At 39.7% G+C, this 22,438-nt stretch overlaps 1 protein-coding gene across 5 annotated transcripts in view; it reads left to right on the top strand.

Annotated features, from left to right (window-relative positions):
• The first annotated feature begins 4,464 nt into the window (after nt 1-4,464).
• FANCA (FA complementation group A) overlaps nt 4,465-22,438 on the top strand; it is a 52,566-nt gene continuing 34,592 nt past the window's right edge. For 2 of the 5 annotated variants that reach the window (XR_012679567.1, XM_075189069.1), the window contains exons 1-19: nt 4,467-4,569; nt 5,628-5,740; nt 6,121-6,208; nt 6,324-6,466; nt 11,798-11,893; nt 12,332-12,405; nt 13,172-13,284; nt 14,437-14,519; nt 14,604-14,637; nt 16,009-16,075; nt 16,286-16,398; nt 17,745-17,821; nt 18,165-18,306; nt 19,297-19,430; nt 19,558-19,668; nt 19,845-19,940; nt 20,026-20,085; nt 21,032-21,120; nt 22,211-22,271. Coding sequence is in view for 4 of the 5 variants with exons in the window: in XM_075189069.1 (XP_075045170.1) it covers nt 4,509-4,569; nt 5,628-5,740; nt 6,121-6,208; nt 6,324-6,466; nt 11,798-11,893; nt 12,332-12,405; nt 13,172-13,284; nt 14,437-14,519; nt 14,604-14,637; nt 16,009-16,075; nt 16,286-16,398; nt 17,745-17,821; nt 18,165-18,306; nt 19,297-19,430; nt 19,558-19,668; nt 19,845-19,940; nt 20,026-20,085; nt 21,032-21,120; nt 22,211-22,271 (1,755 nt within the window). In the remaining variant the exon portion in view is untranslated. Of the gene's footprint in view, nt 4,570-5,627; nt 5,741-6,120; nt 6,209-6,323; nt 6,467-11,797; nt 11,894-12,331; nt 12,406-13,171; nt 13,285-14,436; nt 14,520-14,603; nt 14,638-16,008; nt 16,076-16,285; nt 16,399-17,744; nt 17,822-18,164; nt 18,307-19,296; nt 19,431-19,557; nt 19,669-19,844; nt 19,941-20,025; nt 20,086-21,031; nt 21,121-22,210; nt 22,272-22,438 lie in introns of all 5 variants that reach the window. The other 3 variants (XM_075189071.1, XM_075189070.1, XM_075189072.1) reach the window with 2 other exon arrangements.

Genomic DNA, 22,438 nt, shown 5'->3' with positions numbered 1-22,438 from the left:
GCTTTATGTTTTACAGGTTTTCCTAGTATTAGGCTGGGTACACACTACAGGTTTTTCAGCCCATTATCATACCAATCACATGAAAAACGACCGTTGGACAAGATATTGCATTACTGTGTACGCTCCAGCGATGAACGGTTATTGTTCCAAATCACATTGTATCCTTTGATTTGATTTTTAAACCAGACTAAAAATCTTGTTCAGCGATGGAACAATGTGGTTCCAATCCTGCAGTGTGTATGCACTCAGGACCAGCAGTGTTCATAGATCTCTATGGAGTGTGCAGAGTCCCGATCTTTTCATCCGCTTATGACAGATGAAGAGCACAGATCTGACGGTAAATCTTGTAAAACGTGTTTAGTGTGTACACATGAATCTGCTGATCGGGACATTTTTTTATATTCAGTCATTGTTAAAATCGTTAACGATATTGCATCGGTAGAAAATGTCTGTAGTGTGTACCTAGCATAAGGGGAATATTTACCAAACTGTGGGTTTGAAAATGTGGAGATGTTGCCTATAGCAGCCAACCAGATTCTAGTAATTTATTTAGTACAGTCTGTAAAATGACAGCTGGGATCTGATTGGTTGCTATAGGCAACATCTCCACTTTTTCAAATCCGCAGTTTAGTAAATATACCCCTAAGTCTTTTTCTGATGTACTGTCTCTGTAAGCTGACTTTATTTCACCCTTTTCCTTCCCTCTGTAGCCAAATGAGACTTAACAATGTTTTATGGTTTAAAGCCAACATTTTAGGAGGGGTTAGTAGATGCACTTTAAACATTGACCTTCTGACCTTAACGTGCTATATTACCTTGTACCTCTTGTGTTTGGATATTCCTGGTGTGTCTTACAGCTTTTTTTATACATCTGCAATTGTTTGGAATTTGCCTCATGTACATAAGATGATAGTCACTTGATCTAGTTTTCATATTTATTAATTCCTGTTAGTGGTTTGATCATGTGATTTAATTATTGTGGGTTTACCTTACTTTTGTTTTCAGTGGATGTGTGCAAACTAATTCACAATGAAACATTTATACATGAATTTCTTCAGAGAGACGAGCATTAGACTAATTCCGGCTTCACAGGCTGCTGAGTAGCAAAAAGATGAAATCCGTAGCTCTGTAGGTGCACATTACATCATTCTAAAGACCTGTCTTATATTTAAACTGACCCATGAAGAATGAACATAAGCAAGTTCTACACTGATGGGTGGGTGATGCCACTCCTAAATACCTATATCTACACACAAAACAATCAGGAAACACCGCAAGTCAAATCTACCTCATCCGTGACCTATTGCATGTAATACATGCTTCAGATGCCTGGAGTGATCATTGACGAACCGCATTCATATCTAACGACAGCATCTCACCTGCTCGCTAACTTTAGTGTGTATTGGAATGCTGATGTGATTTAATAGATAATGGAGATGGATAATGTTAATTGCCATAATGTTGATACTAGCTGGATGATGCTAAGACTAGCCTGGTAATTAGGAAATAATGTGAAATATTTTTTGTTGTATTTTTTTTTTCTTTTCAGTGTAATTTTTACCCTAAAAGAACTGCAGCAAATATGGAGTGTGTGATCCATTATAGTAAACTGATTCCCTGTGAAAGGAAATGCCAGAAATAATACTAAAGAGCCTGTTCATCTAATGCCACACATAGTACGATCCTATCACTTGGGATATATGTGGCCATATGTTGCCAAATTGGACAAAATATGTCCATCCAGCAAACGGGCTGAGTTGCCGGTATCTCCCGGAATGTCTGGGAGACTCCCGAATTTAGGGTAGCAGGCCTTTCTCCCAGATCCCGCCCATTTCCTAGTGGAGGTAGTGAATCACATAATTTTGGATCCACCCGCTGCAGCACGATGTAGAGCCAAAATGATGCGATTTGTGGCACTTGACCTCCCATCAAACTGCTTTTCAATGTCAAATTGTAAAAATTAAAATCAAACTAAATAAAAAAAAAATAAAAAAAACAACAATTGACTTTAACAAAAAACAGCAATTTTACTCATTTTGGAGCAGTAAGAAACCGTTAAAAAAAAAAACCCTGAAATAATGAAGTAGCGGTACTTGTTTGGATCACCTTTGAGCCTTTTTAACTACTGGCAGAGGATGAGTTATGGTGTTTTAGAAATTACTATGTCCCAAATTTCACACAAAACAGTTTTAAGTTCAGTCAGTTTAACCTCCATCTAATCCAACATGTTCTTAATAGGATAAAGATCCGGGGATTGGGAGAGTGGCTGTAGCACAGTGATTGTGGATTTTCAAAATATTTCCTCAACATCACTGCCTTGCTGAAACACTCATTTCTTCCAGAGCACATGTTTTTTTACAGATAGCAAAAATGTAATTCCAAAATACCTCTGCACACTTATGGTATTTTATCATTTTTTTGCTTAATAAATTCTAGGCTTCCAACTTTCAGATCCTCAGACCATAGCAGAAACTCCATCATGTTTCACCGTTGCATTCTGGTTTCAGAAATGTACCCAAAAAATGTAACCAGCTATTTCTACAGAATCTGTACACGGCCTGATGCAGTTATAGATCCCATAAAAAAAAATTCTAGACTTTATTTTCATTTGAATGTATATAATAACTGTGTACATTTGCAGAGCAATGATCTCAAATCAAGCAGCTTGTGAGATCCAACGCAACACAGATTTATTGGGAGAAGTTATATCAAAGAAATCTGATTGACGTTTTAACTGGGTGAATAAGGTAAGATCAAGGTGGAGATGTAGATGTAACTTGTCTAGATTTTAGTAAACTCTTAGGGCTAGATTTACTAAGCTGCGGGTTTGAAAAAGTGGGGATGTTGCCTATAGCAACCAATCAGATTCTAGCTTTCATTTATTTAGTGCTTTCTACAAAATGACAGCTAGAATCTGATTGGTTGCTATAGGCAACATCCCCACTTTTTCAAACCCGCAGCTTTGTAAATCTAGCCCTTAGTCTTAGACACTGTTCCACATCAAAGACTGCTAAATATATTGGGAAGGATTCAAAGTGGTTAAATGGATAAGATCTTAGATGATGGATAGACAGCAATGATTTGTAGTGAATGGAACGCAATCCGTACAGGGAGAGGTTATCAATGCAGTACCCCAGAGATCTGTACTTGGACCAGTGATCTTCAATATCTTTATTGGTGACATTACTATAAGTACTGAAGGTAAAGTATGCCTCTTTTGCATATGACACATAAATATGCAAAAGGGGGAAGCAAAATGATTGTTGATCTAGATATATTATGGAAATGGTCATGAGTGTGGCAAGTACAGTTTAATGTGAAAACATATATTAAATACCAAACACAATATAATATAAATCGCACTAAAATGTCAACTACTGGGAAGGAAAGGGATCTAGTTCACTATTTTAGGAGACCAGGGGGAATATTTACTAAATTACTAAATGTGAAAGCAAATTGCGTGTAATAAAACAACACTTGTATGCACATATGCCCGTATTACAATACAAGCTGATCTCAAGATACATTTCCATTTAAATCTGGGTATAAGTATACCAGTGGCGGATCCAGGGGGGAGGGGGGGGGGAGGCGATCGGGGCAATCCCCCCTTAGCAGCAGTGGCAGCTCACTATACTGATGTTCCCGGCGGCTGACAGACAGGCAGAGAATCCTATCTGGCCACTCTGATTGTGATTTAACACAATCAGTGCAGCCGAGCTGCGTTATCTGCTTACCTATCAGCCGCCCGAACATCAATATAGTGAGCTGCTGCTGGAAGCCCCATGCTTCTATAAGGAAAAAAGGGGCGGGGCAAAAATCGCCTCCCCTAATAAAAATTCTAGGTCCGCCCTTGAAGTACGCTCAGACTATACTTTACTTGCCATATGTAGACACATAACAGAGTACAGTATACACACATGTGCAATACAAAGTCCTATCAGAAGGCATGCAAAAAAAGAAATATTCTGTAAGATACATTTACAACTCTTTATACTATGATCATAATAAAAATCTGTTTTAATTTTTTTACATGAAATACATACACTATCAGTCTGCATTTACATACAGTAACAAGTGAATGCATTCTTTGTTTTTGGCTACACTTCCCTTAAATCTGTTGAGACCATAAAAGTACATTGTTCAGATATTTTTGTGTTTTGGGTTATTCTAATCATCTAGCACTGAACAATTGCGTTGCTCTATCGTGTATCTATTTTTCTAACTAGAAGTCATGTCATAACACGGAAATGTAACCTATATAATTATTGTATAGCGTTATAATAGAGCCCTAGAGGGGCCAACCTAGAGTTTCTAGGTTTTCAGTGCCTGTACCAACATGGCAGCCCTATCAGGTCCAAGATCTCTGACGCCACTTCAAGCACGTCAGGTGCGTTCGTCCAATGGAAATGTTATGTGTGAGCTAAAGGGCCAATCAGATCAAAGCGCGGGTATCGTTCTAAAGTGTGGCGGAAGTGATTTCACTCCAATGTGATTGCTGAGTGTGAGAGATGTCCGATGTGTCTGGCTCCCCTCGGAGCGGCCAGAAGAGGAGTCTGACAGATCTGCTCGGTACAACCATGAATTCACTTCCTATTAGAGGTCAACTATAGGTGCTAAGCAGTCTGTGTCTCGGCATCTCTTGTAGAACTGCAGATCCCAGCATGCCAGTCTTCTTTAGCAGCTGCAGGGTCACAGATTGCTTACCTCTTCTGTACTGTGTATAAATCATGTTGAAAAATAAATAAATATATATATATATATATATATATATATATATATATATATATATATATATATATATATATATATATATATATATATATAGCACAAAGATACAGCAAACCTTTATTGCCAGTAAGACTTGCTTTCATGAAATTGTCCTAATGCACTTTCATCTGTGATTAGTTGCTAGAATTTGCTGCATCTTTGTGCTAACATGTTATTTTATCCCCACTATGTTTGCAATTATTTTTGCCATGTTTATTGTACAGTTGATATGTCCATTTTTCAGTTTTGTGTTCTATGCACATACTGTATACAGTGAATGTAACCTTACTAAAGTTTAGTCAAAATACATTTGTAGAAACAAAATTATTTTTGATGTGTAGAGCTGTGCGTACACTCGTTGAAATTCCATATATGCAAAATAAAAAAATCTTCTCTTTTCTCTGGGTGTTCACTTGTTTCCTTGTCAATTGTACCAACCGAACCACGAACCGCCAAAACAATTCTGCTATTACTGACCAAAAATGCAATTGGCTAGTGAATCACTGAATGTGTCTAATTTGGCCACCCACTCTTGTTAACCACTCTAGTGCTTGGGGCACACAAGCACTTCAGCTTTATTGATCCCAGAGTATGTTCTAAGTACCTGGTACACAAGTGCTGATATAATTATAAACTCCTCCGACAGCATTTATAGGTCACATAAACGTCTGTGGTAACTGTCTACTGTATACAGGCAGAGTACCACATGGGGCTAAAACCTGCCTGCTCTCAAAGTGCCAGTGTGCCACTATCCTTAGCATAATGGTACAAGAAGTTTGTGCGCTTGTGTTTTATCTGCAATCACCAGATGATAATTTGTTTGAGGTATCTCTAAGTCCGTTTCAATAATCAATTTCCAGCCAACAGACCTAAGAAACAGGACAAGAAAACTGAACACAGCAGTAAACGACTCCAAGAGGCTGCTCTGGATCTGCTAAGCTGCCATCAGGATGTCGATCAATTTCTGCTTGAGGTGAGAAAAGTTAAAACTCCAATTGGTGCATATTATTTACAAAAACTGGATTGTTCACAGACTTTAGGGTGTTTTGGAATCGGCTGCGATAGCGTTAGTACTGTGGTAATGACTCTGCATTTTGCCATTCTCGCCAGAATGGGAGAGTATTAATTATTATTATTTTGAATTGAATTTTATTTTTGCAGGACAAGTCAATCCCACAATTAAATGTTCTAGTATAAAGGTAAAAGACACCGTTCTATCTTCAGATGCAGCCTTGGTAAATACATTTCTGAGAAGTAAGATAATCTTGGTAGCATTGGTTGGAAGCCCTTTTCTAAGTATAGACAAACATACTTCTATACTTGTTTTCAATATGGTTATCATTCACTATTTAGGCAGAGGCTCCGTCATGTAAGAAAGTGTTTCATAGTCAGAGCTTCAGACAAACTCAGAAGTCTAACTCACTTGCAGAATCATTTATTGGTAAGTTAGCATGGAAACATTGTTTTATGATCCATTCTCTTGATGCCTATTTTTAAGTTATTTATTATATTGTGCAGTAAATACATGTTGCAATCCACCTCTCATTTTCTTCAAGGCACCACCTTGCGAGATCAAGCTTTACATTTGGGTTTACCACCTAATGTACTTGGTGCCAGAGCTTTTGTCTCCAAAATGCAACAGATTTGCCATAGTTCTGTGGACATCACAGGGGGAGCAGTTCTCAGCCAGGATCAGCGGGTGAGCACAATTTAATGCAAAACCTTAATCCGTTTTATGTATATGTGGGAACATTTACAGCTGCAAACAAATACAACATATGTGGTCTGTCATCTAATGTCCCAAAGTCCCTACTGATCTGATTCATGACTTCACAGAATCTCAGCAAAAGGATCTCCTAGGATTATCCATTGTTTATTTGGAAGCATTGTCGTTGTGATTTTGTTGTGTTGGAAAATGTTGGATCTGGGTATAGGATATGATTTTCTGAAGAATAGTTTGCAGTGTAGTTTACTCTATATAGCACAATGAAACAAAGAGCGAGATTTGCTAAACTGCGGGTTTATTTATTTATTTAGTACACTTTACAAAATGACAGCTAGAATCTGATTGGTTGCTATAGGCAATATCTCCACTTTTTCAAACCCGCAGTTTAGTATATGTACCCTCAAAATTTTAAGAAAAGAAAAACATACCTTAAAGGGACACAACGTTTAAAATGCACGAATCTAGTATGAACTGGTTTCTTATAATGTTGACATACTTGTAAAAGTTTTCTTGCCCTGGAAAAATTGAATGTACTGCACATTGTGGGGTCTATGCATTACAATGGAAAAAACAGTCGTTTTCTCCATTAAATGGCCATCGCAGAATGCATGAAGGACTTCTGGCAGGGGAAATCAAAGATTTCTCCTGCCATAACCCACTTAACGTTTGTCTTTGCAGTCCCCGTAGATTAATATGGGGAGTGCGAAGTTGTGCAATGCATGAAGCTTTGATAAGCTTTGCATTGCGCACACAGGTAACGCCATCTCAGGATGGCGTTGCCTGTCTTTTCCTATGGGATTCTGCTGAAGCCTCTCCAGCTTGGCAGGATCCGTTACAGTGGAAGTGCTTTGCGCATACGCACAGCACTTTGCTTGAGCTCCGAGAGTAGCCCCAGCATGATGCATTCCAGCGGTGCTTAAATATGCATCGCTGTGATGCATATTTAGTGGCACCGCATTACATTGACCCCTGTATGTGTTCTTGCTATGTAGGTTGGTGCAAGTTTTTGTGCTTTATTAACCATTTTATGTCATGTTAAGTGTGTTGTTTTGGTAGGTTTACAGACTGGAAGGCTGGTGTGTTCAAAGCTCAAATATTTTTAATGACAGGTGTCACATTCAGCACTCAATTGAGCCTGTGTGTTGTGGGTGAGACAAAGGTTGAATCACCACAAAATCCCCTGGTCTTTCTAGGAATGATTAAAATTCTACTGATATAACTTACACTAAGGGTATGAAAGTCCGATTTCTGCAAGTCGCCGGAAATCGGCAACTTTGTAGCTAAAATTTAAAGCGGCGATGGCTTGTAACAGATAAGCATCTCAATATAGAGCAAACAGTAATACAAATGAAATATACTTATGCTCAGTTGTTATGACACAATATCCACAGTTTTCAAGAAAATGGAGTATTGTCCAATAATTAGCCCTAAGGCAACGGTTAGTAGCAGTTAGCATACAGTGTTGTAACCATTATAAGGAATGGTTCCAGCGGTATTAAGCTGTAGTTAAAGATTTTAAGCACTGTTCTCCTCCTCAGCAATATAACTCTCGCTGTATCCTATGTAGATTGATTGAGTCTCATAGTATTCTCCTAGAGATTGTGGTATTTGTGTCCAGATTTTAAATGAGCTATTTACATATAGTGGAAAAAGAAATCAGGAATTTCAAAGTCAGCAGGCAAAAAACACATGTATTAAAAAAGAAAAGTACGTCCGTGCATGCCGGTGGCTGACGCGTTTCTCTGTTCCTTCAATGGGTGGTTTCTTCAGAGGTGAGGTTAGACAGATTGAACCAACAAAAGACTAACAACTTTCTAACATTCCATCTTTTTTCAACACACTGGTTTCCACCTCCCTCTTTGTACGGTCACGTAATCAGGTTACTGAATATGCTAATGACATCCTTTATGGCTTTCAAAACATATTTTCACTCAGGATTTCTATAATATAAATAATCTATATAAATATATTAAAATATCTTTGGCATCATTGGGCGACACTGGAGATTGTGGTTATAGAGTGTGGTTGCTGGAGACTTGGAACTTTAAAATTGAGATTGAAATTGAGGCTCCTCCGCATCATCTGAGATTGGGCATTGACGACAATCAATCAATGCCAGTCTCTGGAGTTGGGGCACTGTGGTTCTCCAACAGTGGTTTCAAGGGGTTTAGACTCAGGAGCAGTCCAAACTTCCCATCAGTGTGTTGGAGCTCAGAGCGGTTTTCAACTGTACACAAGCCAGCATTTTCTGTGAGGAAGTGCCATAAAGGTGGAATCCGACAATGCCTCGGCAGTGGCGTACATAAAGGACCAGGTGGGCACCAAGAGCGCCCTAGCCATGAGGGAGATGGGCAAAATCTTCTGTTTCCATTTCGTTGGTTTTCATCCCAGGTATATTGGGAGGCAGCAGCACCTTCATCACGGGAATAGTCTCTTCCTGCAAGCTGGTGTTAAGGTGGGGTCAGCCAGACGTCCACATGAAGGCGTCTCGGTTGAACCACAAAGTGGAGTGTTCCTGATTGAGGACAATGGATGTCTAGTGTACGTCATGCCATTTCCGTGGCTGTTCCGGTGATTTTTTTGGCAAAAGATCGGCCCAGGAGGTCTTGTCGCACTGACATCCTCAGCATGGCAGAGCTCCGAGCTTTCTTGTAGGTGGTTAGTACAAAGCCTTCTTTTCAAACCAAGGTGGTATCACCATTCTACCTGAATCAGGAAACTGAAATTCCAACACTGGTCCGAGATAAGTCTTCAAAGGAAGAAGGTTCTCTTCACTCTCTGAATGTGATTCGAACATTGTAGACCTATGTGGATAGGACCAAGGACTTGCGCAGGACGGATTACCTATTAGTCTTTTTTTTTTTTTTATTTTTTTTTTCAATATTGGTTTTTATTAAAGCTTTTTAATTACAGGGTACACACAGAAAAAAGAAAAAATACACATTTTAAAGAACAAAGGGGGTGAGGGGGAGGGTAGGGGAAGCAGGGGAGGAGAGAGGGGGGCAGTACAAATCGATACATATCAATAGCATCAAAAAATGAACAAATCCCAACATCGTAAGAAATTACAAATTATTGAATACATAGCCTGGGTATCCACTTCCAGATATTACTGTGACGGATTGTGGGGGCCTCAAAGCCGTTGATTAAACTGAAGTTTTGGAGACATATCGATTCCAATCAAATCATTTGATGTGGGGAGAGGAGGCAGAAGAGGTGTATGGTACTCCCATTGTTTCCATGTCACAGCTTAGCTGGACCTTAGAGATTATTTTAGTTATGGAGGGTAACGTAGTTGATTTCCATGCTTGGGCTATCACTGCATGAAAAATGTGGCCTATGACATACCGATCCCCCGATCTATTAGTCTTTTTTGATGTTCATAAGAGAGCCTCTAACCAAACCATTGCCCGGTGGATTACTTTGGTAATTGGCTAGGCTTCCATGGGATAGGGACAGTCCATCCTTGAAAATGTGAGGCATGTACAGATCAGTGGGTGCCTCTTGGGTAGTGTAGTCTCTGCTGAGCAGCTGTGCTGAGCGGCACCTGGTCTTCAGTGTACAACGTCACTAAGTTCTACAGGTTTAATACATTCATGTCCAAAACTTTGGACGCAATATGCTGAGTACGCTCCCTTAGGTACAGCTTTGAGACTTACCCGCAGTCTCCAGTGTCCCCTACGCATGTCAGAGAAAATTGGATTTTTAGAGTTACGTTAAATCCTTTTTTCTTAATCTAATGATGTCAAGTGGCATCCACTGCAGACTTACTTGGGGGTATATTGCTTTTGGGTCAGGAACATAGCAACTGGCAGCAATTTGTTTTGAGAGCTGCCCATCCAAAGTTTTCCTGTGTATTGAGAATCCTATTTAGCCGTCCCCTCGGAACCCACCTATTGTGGCATTTGACTTCCTGAACCCCTTATTATAAGAAAAGGTTTTGTTTGAGCATTCAGCACATCCTATTTCTGTGATTGCGGCCTGTAGTGATGATTACCGAGCCTTTGTGGAAGGCCTTGGAGTTCACTACAGATTGAGGTGACTCAGGAGATATCAGAGGCCGCCGTAAGTAAGTGGAGGTCCTGGAGGAGAGCTGTAAGGTCTGCCCAATCCTTTTTGTTTTCCAAGTTTTCTCTTTCTCTATTACAGTAAATAAGAGGTGCGTTCTGGAAATGGGAATATTTTCTATCTTTTAAAATAAACCTTTATAAAAGTTTAAATAAATAAACAATTTTCTTTTCAACACCTCATGTCACAAATCTCATCTTACGGCATATGACACCAAACCCAAGCAACAATTCATAGAATGAAATGTAAAATTGAAAGCTTTGAGATATAATTTCAGCCAGTGACAACAATTCCATTTTACATGCAAATGGCTTTCCGTGCCATTCGCTTTTTGCTGTTTTCATTGAGCACAAATATAGTTTTTTGTGTTTCCTGCTTAGGCTTTGCATGATATATTCAGCCACATACAGTGTTTTGGTAATTCCCTTCCTCCACTAAAGTACAAATTTGGCCTAAAATATCAGCAGTATATTTGGGTCATTTTAAAGTGAGGTGTTTTTAGGAAATATGGGTTGGGAGTTGAAACATAGGTTATATGATTTTGTCATGGTTTATCCCTTTATAAATATTTTAGAGGTATAGATATACTTGGGTTAGACTAACCTTTTTATACTGTATGCTACTTTTATTCGCTAGAAAAATAACTCTGCAGCAGGGGGTCATAGACTGGGTTATATTTCACTCCTTCCAGAAAGAACAATGACTCCCCTTCTCCCCTATAACCCTCCCCTGCTGCTTCTCAGATTTAATTTTTTTTACCTTTTAACTAGTGCCCGGTAGCAATCTGCTGAGGTATAGCTTAAGCTGTCTACGGTGGCACTGCACCACCTTGGAGGAATAGCTTCAGCTTGTCTCTGGAGCATGGTAGTGAAAAGTAATACACTCCTCCTGTCTGCCCACTCCCAGTGCAGCAATCCCTAATCACCCACCTCAGCCGTGGGGCGAGGAGGAGATATCACTGCTGCAGGTGTTTGTATGTGAGCAGGTAGGGCTAATAGACGCCCCCCTTAAATTGAGTTATTTCAGAATTGTAAAAGTTGCCCTGGTCAAGCTCAAATCTCTGGCACTGAACGGGTTAAAGTGAGTGCTAGCATGCTGCCTCTATCCCTCAGATTACTGTTGCTTAGCTCTGATGACCATCAGTGGTCTAGTAACCTGACATTGGTAAATGTAGAGTTGTGCAGGCGTATTGTGTGTAACTGCTATACCCATAATGTTACTGTGAATTTGTTACAGGAGAGATTGACGGGTTTACTGACGATGCTCCAGGGACTGTTGGCCACAAATTGTTTCCGTCGTACAGTTTTTTTAAAAGAGATCTGGGAGCAAGAGGTGAGTTTCATTTGCGATTGTTCTTTACTCTGGTACAGAAACCTCCCGTCATATCGCAGTATTTAATAGATTCCGATCAGAAGTTGATTTTTGTTGGTGGTCAGCTTAGACCAACACACTCTGGAGAGTTGTGAACAGTCAGACTGCAGCGGGTATGGTCACATCGACATATACTATAGACAATGGATAAAGAAAAACATTTTGTCATGTTATTCTGTTTATACACTTTACGGCATGGTCAATTTAAGCAAGTAGAGAATGAAAATGGGCAGGGTAAGCTATGAGATGTGAGGAGAAATGTAGACTATATTTGCACACAGTGTTTGTTCTTCCTCCAACCCCATAATAATACAATAATAAAAGTACAATGTTTTGGATGAAACGTGTCGGACATAATAATACAGACAGTTTTCACATCACTGTTTTTGCTTCATGTAGCGCCCTCCTGTGTTAGAGGCTGTTTGGCACTTACAAAATATGAACATTGTGGGACTGGAGGACCTGCTGGAGAGGTAATGTTGAGATTGATATATCTGTAGTAATAATTTTTAGGACACAGGAAAATCATGGTGGTAATCTCCCCACTCTAAGAGACAGGATCCTGTTATGAACCTCACTAGCCTGCAACATTTAGAATGTACAGAAGGTTTGGGTTGGATCTTATTGCCAAATTTCAAGAGCGAGGTGCCTGCTTCATTCTTGTAGCCTAAAATTGACCACAGGTCACATGTCAGTGTCAGAACATTCAAGCAACTTAACAACGGGACTCCTGCTTCATTGTGTACACAGGAGAAAAGAACACAAAATCCTGGAGCGAGTAAAATATTTCCGTGTGTTTAGAGATGTTTGTTTTTATTGGGACAGTTCAAGTTGTAGATATGATTCTATGCACTTTGGATTAAGAACTTTTGACATTATATTTTCGTTATTACATCGTTGTTTTCATATTCGTTTACGAGGGTGCAGTACGTTCCTATGTCCTGTAGTTTGTGCATTGTGTTTTTTAGCGAGGTAATACATTTTTCCAGTAAAACTCTTACAGAATAACACCTCCGTCTTCAGCTTGCCCTCAACAATCTGGTGCGAAAGGCCACTATCTAAATACAATGATCATAACTATGTATTTTTCTGTATAAAAAAAAAATAATGCAAATCATATCCATTGTGATGTTTTCTATCTAATTGTTTATTACTGATGACAAAAGTGGACACTGTCTATACGGAACCTGTGATTATATGAAAGTAAACCTTCTGATACTTGTCCTGTGTTTTTTCCAGCTGTAAAGATCCACACCGTGCAGTAAACTGGTTCTGCAATGAGACTTGTTCGCTGTTTCTGCACATGGAAATCCCATCTGCTGATCTGGAGTTTCTTGAACGGATGATATCGAGTAAGTTTTCACCTTGTCATCTATCATAAGGGTATGGAGAACAAGATTATCAATATTACTGCCTGTATGCAGCTGTAAAGAATCTGTCCCCCTTTGTTTGCAGACTAGTCGCTAGCATTCGGTAAGGAATGACAGCAGGATTAGGAGATGAGTTATACAAAGAGGGATTACAGAAACGACTGCAGTTTTAGAACAGTTACCATGCATGACATATTGTACAGTTACCTTGTTATTCATATAAGAAAATATTTTTTAATGTTGGTGAGTCATTTGTAATAGTTGTGAATATTGTATACTAAAATAAACAGCTTCTGCCTACGGCAGTGGTGGTCAACAGGCGGCCCGGCGAGCCTTCACCTGCGTCCCCCAGCCGGCTGCTCCGAATCTCACTTATTCTTTGCTTTGTTGCAGAGAATGAGCCTGAACATGTGGGGGAGGTCTAAGGGGCATGTGGGAAGGTCTCATGGACATGTAAGGGGCACATGGGGAGGTTTGATTGGCATATAAGGGGCATATGGAAGGGTCTGATGGGCATGTGGTGAAGTCTGATGACATATAAGGGGCATGTGGAAGGGTCTAATGGGCATGTGGGGAAGTCTGGTGGCATGTTAAGTGGGCATCTGGGGAAGTGGTGGCATGTAAGGGGCATATGGAAGGGTCTGATGGGCATGTGGGGAAGTCTGGTGGCATGTTAGGTTTGCATCTGGGGAAGTGGTGGCATGTAAGGGGCATGTGGAAGGGTCTGATGGGCATTTGGGGAACTCTGATTGGCATATAAGGGGCATGTGGTTGGGTCTGATGGGCATGTGGGGAAGTCTGATGGCATGTAAGGGGCATTTGGCGAGGTCTGGGTGTCATAAGGGGAGGTTTTGAGGGACATGTTGGGGGGTACATGTGTGATCTGATGGCTTGGGGTGGGCTAAGTGCTTGTGGGTGTAGGTCTGAGGCCATGTGGAATTTTGGAGCAGGAGAGGACATGTGAGCAGCATTTTGGAGTGCTATGAGCGTGCTAAGGTCATTTTCAGACTGTTTTTCCATTCTTGAAATGAACGGCACTGTGCGGTCCCTTTGGAGGTTGGAGCAGAGCACATGCAGCCATTGAAGTATATCAGGTTGCCCAGTACTGGCCTTCACCTTACCTCTTACCCACAGCTTTGCTGACTGTGCTGATTGGAAGAGCTTTCTGTCAATCTGCAATTTCTGGGAGAAGTTCTGAACAATCCAAGATTATAGAGGTAAAACAAACTACTATTGTTTTTACTTTTTCATGTGTAATTAAGAATGTTTGTTTTGAAAATAAACCATTTTTCTTGTTGCAGATTTCGCTCTCCATCCTGGATAAAATGCTTTCATGTAAGTGAGCAGCAGATTCTGACAATGTGTCCGTAAATCATTACTACACCCTGATGTTACTTGATTAGAAAGCAATTTTCAGTCATCAGGCTAAACATAGAGCAGGTTATGAATCCATGCACACAGAATAGAATACAACCCTTACTAGTTTTTCATTGCCATGGTTAAACAGCTAAAACAAAACAGTTTTGTTTTAGAAATCCTCATTGCACACAGTAATCTTTAAAATGTTTTCTTTGCAAGTGATGCATAGTTATGTTGGTAAAAACAGGTTTTATACTCTCAAACTTAAGATGTAATTCTTATTTTCACATAATGTATAAATTCTTAAAGGAAAAATCCACCCAGACACATAATGTGACATAAAACATTTCATCATTTCAAAGTTTCAAATAATTCTATACAGTGTCATAAGCATTTATTTATATAGCACCATCAATTGCCCTAGCGGTGTACAGAGAAATATTTGTCATTCACATTAGTACCTGACCCATTGGAGCGTACAGTCTAAATTCCCTAACACACACACACACACACAGACAGACAGACAGATTAGGGTCAATTTGATAGCAGCCAATTAACCTGCTTGTATCTTTATAGTGTACAGTAATATTAAAGCTATTGTCAAAATGTAGTTCTGTAAAAATGTTACATGTACATACCTCCCAACAGCATGCCCCCAAGTCACACATCTAAGTCATTTTTATGGGCTACGCCCATATGCTATGATACCCAGTAGGCTCCGCCTTCTTTGGATATGTCTGCTTCCGGCAACAGCTCTGAGTGGTACAGCTCACTGATCTGTGCAATCTGCTTTTTATCCTTCACATGACAATTTTCTGCTCTGCAGTCTAAACATTAAGCATCACCTAGCTCTTTAGTAATAGCAATGAAGACCGTCTAATTTAACAAATCTGTTTTACTTAACAAGTAATGGGAATGCTAGGATATTAAAACAAATTCTCAAGCCTTTAAGTAATAGCAACACATTTGCCATGAATTATTTGTCCTGCATGCAAAGTAAAGTTTGCGTTTGCTCTCTTTGCGGTGCAACATGGTTTGCTTGGCTGCAAATTCTGCACCTGGGCAAGATGTGCGTCTAAATTCTAAATCAATCCTTAAGTGTGAACCAAGTCTTGTAAATGAAAGGTGCCCATATAAACAACAACAATTACAGACTGCCAGTTGAGCATGTTTAGACCTAATGGGCTGCAGATGTATAGTCACAACAAGACCAGGTACATTGGTCTTACAGTGTACAGCATTTCAGAATCTGACAAAGATCTGGCCCAATGCATTTCCAGCTTTAGTGATGTTTGTAGGACTAGTTGTATTTTGTCTAATCATAATGAGTGATATGCTCTGTTCCAGGGCTGCTTGATGCCATCTCTGAAGCTAAAATTGATCAGTCATACAAGATGGGAGTTAGGCGACATTGGTATGACAAAGTAATTGCATGATCACATCTGTTTCTATACTATAGCTGTGTAGATGTTACATGTCTACATTCTGGAATATATGTTCTCTAAACAAACAGGTTATTTTATTGTTTTGAGAGATTTGTCTATAGGATGGTTAGAAATCTGCAATTGATAAGGACCGTGGGACTTTTCCTTGTAGCTAAGCTTGTGTATCTGCCTATCCGCAGGTTAATTGCCTATAAAGCTCCGCTGTACAGAGCTCGTCTGATTCCAGAATCACTGGAGGGTTTCTATATCCATACGCTGACTCAGACTCTAACCTACAAGCCAAAACTGAAAGGTAACACGTTATTCTCCATGAAAGATTTGGGGTATGGCGATTTACAGAAACTTTCATCTAAAACAGATAAAGGCAAGCTGTGGTTGTTAAGCGATAGGGGTGCAGGGTACATTGGGACATTCTTAGTCCTCCTATTAGGGGGACACTGCTTAATCATGAGTTCCAAAACAGCTGAAATTGAGATTTGCCTTGCTCACAGAAGTTCTAACTATTAACGGCACAAAAAAAAAAATACACATATGCGTGCCAGTGGCTATCTTAAAACATGTGTATGCAACTAAGCACATGGTATGTACAGCATACATTGCAAGCATCTTTATGTATTTAATGTAACAAAAAAATAACTTTTTGAAAACAAATATTTCTCAAATGATTATACTGTTCAGAGTTGTTCTTGTATGTTGTTTCTTGAATGCGTTCTGAGCTTTTATCGTACATCACATGTGCGTGTACTGCAGTCTGTTCTGTGTGTCTGATTCAAATTAAAACGTATCTTGAGATCCACTTGGATTTCAATAACAGAGGCAACTTACGTGCAAGTTGTGTTCAGACTTGAATCAGGCCCCACATCGTGTCTAGTGTTAGTTTGTGGGCCTGGAGGCAGTGATGGCTGAGCAGGAAAACAAGAGTTTGTAGGAAGCTTTTATACTGTGCTGCCAAAGGCAGCATTAAAATGGAATTTGTTTATTTTCTTTACTTTTGCTAGCTGTCAGAGGTGCTGTAGACACTGCTGGGTATTGTAGTGGGCTGACAGGTCCTGATTGGGTGATTTAGCTGCCACCTCTCTCGCTCCCTTCGTGAGATGGCCCAAGGATGCGCAGTCACTGGCTCTATATCAATGACCAGTATATATAGCAACAGAGGCCTGTCTTCTGATTGCCATATCCAAACTGAGGAGAGGGGGGGGGGGGGGGCTTCACCTTCTCCTTGGTGGGCTTTGGCTCAGTAGGAAAGACCGCCGGGACTGATAGACTCATCTCATCAGCGGCACCAGAGGCTCTTTTCTTTCCTCTCTGTTGGCTTAAGAGAAAATTACTTCTACTATATCAGTTTACTGGTTGCTCTGAATGTGGGAAACATTTTACACACACACACACAAAATGTTTCTTACATTCAGAGCAAATATTTTAACACTACAATTTGGGGAATCTCCCTCCAACTCCCCTTCTTTGATATGAGACCACTGCATCCTGGGTGGAGGGTGGGTTTATTGAAAAGAAAAAAAAACAACTTTGTTTTTCCCTAATAAATAAATTTTATTGAAATCCTTTTAATTGGTCTTTCAGCAGATCATATTGTCCTGTTGTATCCGTGCCTGTATCCAAGTTTTTCATTTTTTTCCCTAGCATCTGATGCCATACAATTACAGGGAAGTTGGAGTTTTGTGAAAACATGTCCCCTGCTCACAGATTTGTACCGCAAAGTGAGTTCCTTTCCCCAAGCACTTGTGACAATTGTGATGCTAACATATAGAAACTCAATATTTACAATATAAAAAGTACAAACACAAGTTGTACTGATGATGTTTTTGACACAGTATTTAAAAAGACTGGTTGTCCATTGTATTTTGTATTCATTTTTTAATTTCAGTTCTTAATAAAAAACACAAAAACACTTCTTCCTGTAATATTAGAGGACAAAGAACCATGGGTTTAACTCATCCTGCAAGAAAGTTGGACACTGAAATAAAAAAATAATAATAATTCTCATTTTGTTATGTTCACAAACATGAGTGAAACTCAACTTTCTCCTCTGTTTTCTCACAGCTGTTTGTGTTGCTGAGTCCTGAAAAGTTGACTTCTCACATACAGAGAGTCTTGGACACACAGGAGGTCAATTGGCACCATGTCTTAACCTGTGTTTCCTGTCTTGTTATCTGCCAGTCCGAGGCTCAACAGCTGGTGAAAGGTGAGAGTATGGGGTTTATACTGAGAATCCTCTACAATAATGGGAGAGCAGTATACTGTGCTTATGACTTGCCAGTGTTTAAATTTTGAGTTAATCTGTATATTAAAAAATTGACACAATGTAACTAAAACGACTAAAATAGCATTGTTATTGTTATCATTTCTGCATCTCATTTATTGTTTCAACTCTCATTGAACTCTTCTCTTTCCCTCTCTCTTTTCTATATTTTTCTCATGTTTTGGAATTATACATTTTTGCATAGGTTTTGTTATTATACCTTTCTCTGACTTGCAGGTCAATGGACTTTTGTAAGAAAGTCAGTTAACTGGCTCACTAAGGCTAGAACCAACCTGTAGCTAATCAGAGCATTAGAATGTTCACAAAGCTAGACCATCCTGTAACCAATCGGAGCATTAGAAAGTTCACAAAGCTAGACCATCCTGTAACCAATCAGAGCATAAGAAAGTTCACAAAGCTAGACCATCATGTAACCAAACAGAGTATTAGAATGTTCACAAAGCTAGACCATCCTGTAGCCAGTCAGAGCTTTAAAATGTTCACAAAGCTAGACCATCCTGTAACCAATAAGAGCATTAGAATGTTCACAAAGCTAGACCACCTTGTAACCAATCAGATCATAAGAAAGTTCACAAAGCTAGACCATCCTGTAACCAATCAGCATAAGAATGTTCACAAAGCTAGATCATCGTGTAACCAATAAGAGCATTAGAATGTTCACGAAGCTGGACCACCCTGTAACCAATCAGAGCATTAGAAAATGTTTAAGTCAAGACCACCTTGCAGCCAATTAGAGAGTTAGACCAACCTGAAACACAAAAGTTAATGCTGCCAATTGCAATAGAAAGCAACAAAATATATGGGTGAAACCAGTCTAGCAAGCCCACAAAGATAATTGTCCCCCTTTTTTTTTTTTTTTTTTAAATGAGTTCATACGTCCAATTTCTTCATGTCGGTTTTGTATTGCTCCAGATCTTTTGAGCCGTCTCCTGACACAAGCCTTTGAGAGTTACGAGCTGGAGTATTTAATCACCGCCTTCCTCATTGCTCGGCAAGCGTCGTTAGAAGGTCCTGCCGCATTCGTGCCATACACTGAGTGGTTCAAGGTCGGAAAGTGTCTGGTTGTGGTCTTTGTGCCGCTGGCTATGTTTTGCAGGACAGCACATTTGTGTGACATTGGAGTAAAAGCATTTATCAGAACTAGCTGATGTTTTTGTATTTGTGTTGTTTTAGTGCACTTTCGGGGCTGCCAGCTCGTACCAGGGCTCCACCAAGAAGTCTCTGGTTTTTCTATTAAAATTTCTCTCTGACTTGGTACCCTATGAGTCACCACAGTACTTAAAGGTGAGATGTTCTGTTTAGCTTTGGAAATAGACTATACCTCTTTATAGCCACCACTTTGTTTACTTTTGGTAACTTGGCCAAAATGTGCCATTTATTGCTGTGGTAACTTGGCCAAAATGTGCCATTTATTGCTGTCTATATTACATATTCCGATAAGACTTTCCAAATCCTTTTAGGTACATATCCTTCATCCACCTTTTGTGCCAGCAAAATTTCGTCCTCTCTTGATGGAATACATCTCACTGGCCAAGACCCGACTTACAGATATGAAGGTACTACCCCAGCAGTTTGTTGGTAGAGGACTGGCTGTTTATTTTGTATTGATTTACACTGTGTGCATTGCTTACCTGTTTGCAGGTTTCCATTGAAGACATGGGCTTATATGAGGATCTGTCAGCGGGATCAGATAAAGAGCAGGTATGTTATAGCAACCTGTACATATAGCTCAGTCATTGGGTGTCACATTAGTGAGAGTGATGGACTTCTGGTCTTACGTCACCTTTCTTGCGGTAAGAAATGAAGCTGTGGAATTTGTACCCAACATAATGTGTGATTTCTTTGTTCAATGTATGATCAAAAACGTTCTAAGGGACAGACTCAATTGTATTCAATGTTCCTAAAAACATTGCAGAGTTTTGCTCGCACCTCTATGGGACGCGAGTATAAATCAGCGTTACTTCTGTCAAAAAATATCCGCCCGAGGTGTCTCGCGGCCGTTCCGGAGGCACCTCTCACGGGTATTTAGGGAATTGAATCTGCCCCTAACTTTGAAAAAACAAACAAATATTTTTTTTTTATTGTTTATAAGATATGTATGAAAACCAGCTATAACAATAGAATAATAAAAAAAGGGTTGGACACCAAATGAGACATTGAGATCTCATTCAGATTAAAAAGTAGAACCTCTATTTCTTTGTACACTTTTTTATTTTTTATTTATATATATAATCAACGTTTAATCCAATCTAACATTAGGGAATAGAAACCTATGCATTTCTGTATGTATTGATGTTTAAGGCCAGCAGCATCAAGCAGTTGAACATCTGAATTAAATCTGCCATTTGTAATACACTATGAGTTTCGGGACGTCAGAATTTTATGACATTTGAGATATATGAGGAAGTTAACAAAACGCGTTGGTCCATTTGACTCTTCAATGGGAACGACAACGTTTTACCAGGGCTTTTTAGTATCTCATTTAAAAAAATGTTTTTATTAATGTTTTGTTGATTGGTTGCTCTTTGATAAAAATACGTGAGGTAGGGCTTAACCCAAATGAGTTAGTCTGTGTCCTTCAGATGGAGAGGAATCATTTATATATGAATTCTTAAATGTCATTTTTCACTAATGTCCACCTCTGCAGACACAGTCTCGGGCACAACAAGATGTGGAGAAAGCTGTACAAATATTTGAGAACACAGGCAAGATCCCAGCCAGTGTCATGGAAGCCAGGTAACTGGGGTTTAGATAACATCCATAGACTCACTTTTCTGTTGTGGGGACATATTTACTAGACTGGAAACAAACAGGGAATATCTCTGAATTTTCTTGCATATAAGGTGTATTTATACAGCAATATTGCTGTCCCTGTATTATCACCACTGTTGGGGAACCCTGTTCCTTCCACTCTCTAACTCTCAATCGTTTTATCCTACTGCCGACAACACTTACCCCGACATCTTGCAGACGAGTATCGATGACGACTGTTGTGGGAAGCGACTGGAGCCAGACAAAATGAAACAAGATTCCAGCGCTACTTCATGACGTCACTTACATCCGTGACGCTGTTATTGCTGCTGTTGAGGGGGTAATGTAAGTATGCGCGCATGTACAATTTACTTTACAAAGCGTTGTACATTCTACATGGGAACATACTTACATTATCCCCTTAACAGCAGCGATAAGAGCATCGCGGATGTAATGAAGTAGCGCCGGATTATAACTTCATTGGGATTGGTTCCAGTCGCTTCCCACAACAGTCGTCATCGATCCTCGTTGGCAAGGACCCCTTTGGTCTCAAGATGTGGGGATAAATGTTGTCGGAATAATCAGCGTCATTATACCGTACCCCACCCCATCATAACACCTCCCCTGTTACATGCAGCCTTGTCCTCACACAATCACATGTGGACAAGTTACTGCCTCCCGCAAGACCAGCATGTCTCTGAAATACTTTGTGCAGCTGTGGCTATAGCGTGTTCTTGGTCTTGCCCACTTCATAACTAGTTACTCATACAGGAGGATGAGACATGAATACACTAGTCACACACCTAAAAATAGTGTGTATACGTAACTAGTCTCTTTCCTACAAACATTGTAGCTATAAATATTCTACAAACCAAATCACTATTAGTTATAAGCATCAGAAATCCTATTTTCTTTTTCCTTGCAGTGCATTTGCTTCTATGAAGTAAACTAATATTTCAGGTCTGATTTCTATATAGGTGTTTATTTTCTGTACAAGCATGTGACATGTTTACAGGTCACCATCTCCTCTGGTTGTTTAATGACCTTCCGGTTTCCTTTTTTTTTTTTTTTAAAGCATCTTTCGGAGGCCATATTTTACTTCCCGCTTCCTGCCTGCATTGTTAGCCCCACGAGTGGTGAGTGTACTGCCTCAAAATCCAGTTAGTATCCATGTTTGCACCAGATTGGGGGCTACGTGTAAGCTACAGTAAGGCCATGTGCACACAGTCCTCCTCTCTTCTGATAGATGTAAGCTCACATAGGGATCATCGATCTCTGTAGAGCGGCTCCAGGACAGTGTACA

This window comes from Mixophyes fleayi, chromosome 10, assembly GCF_038048845.1.
Source record: "Mixophyes fleayi isolate aMixFle1 chromosome 10, aMixFle1.hap1, whole genome shotgun sequence".
Taxonomy (NCBI): Eukaryota; Metazoa; Chordata; class Amphibia; order Anura; family Limnodynastidae; genus Mixophyes; species Mixophyes fleayi.
The sequence above is the reverse complement of the archived record's forward strand: the minus strand, read 5'-3'. Positions and strand labels throughout refer to the sequence as shown.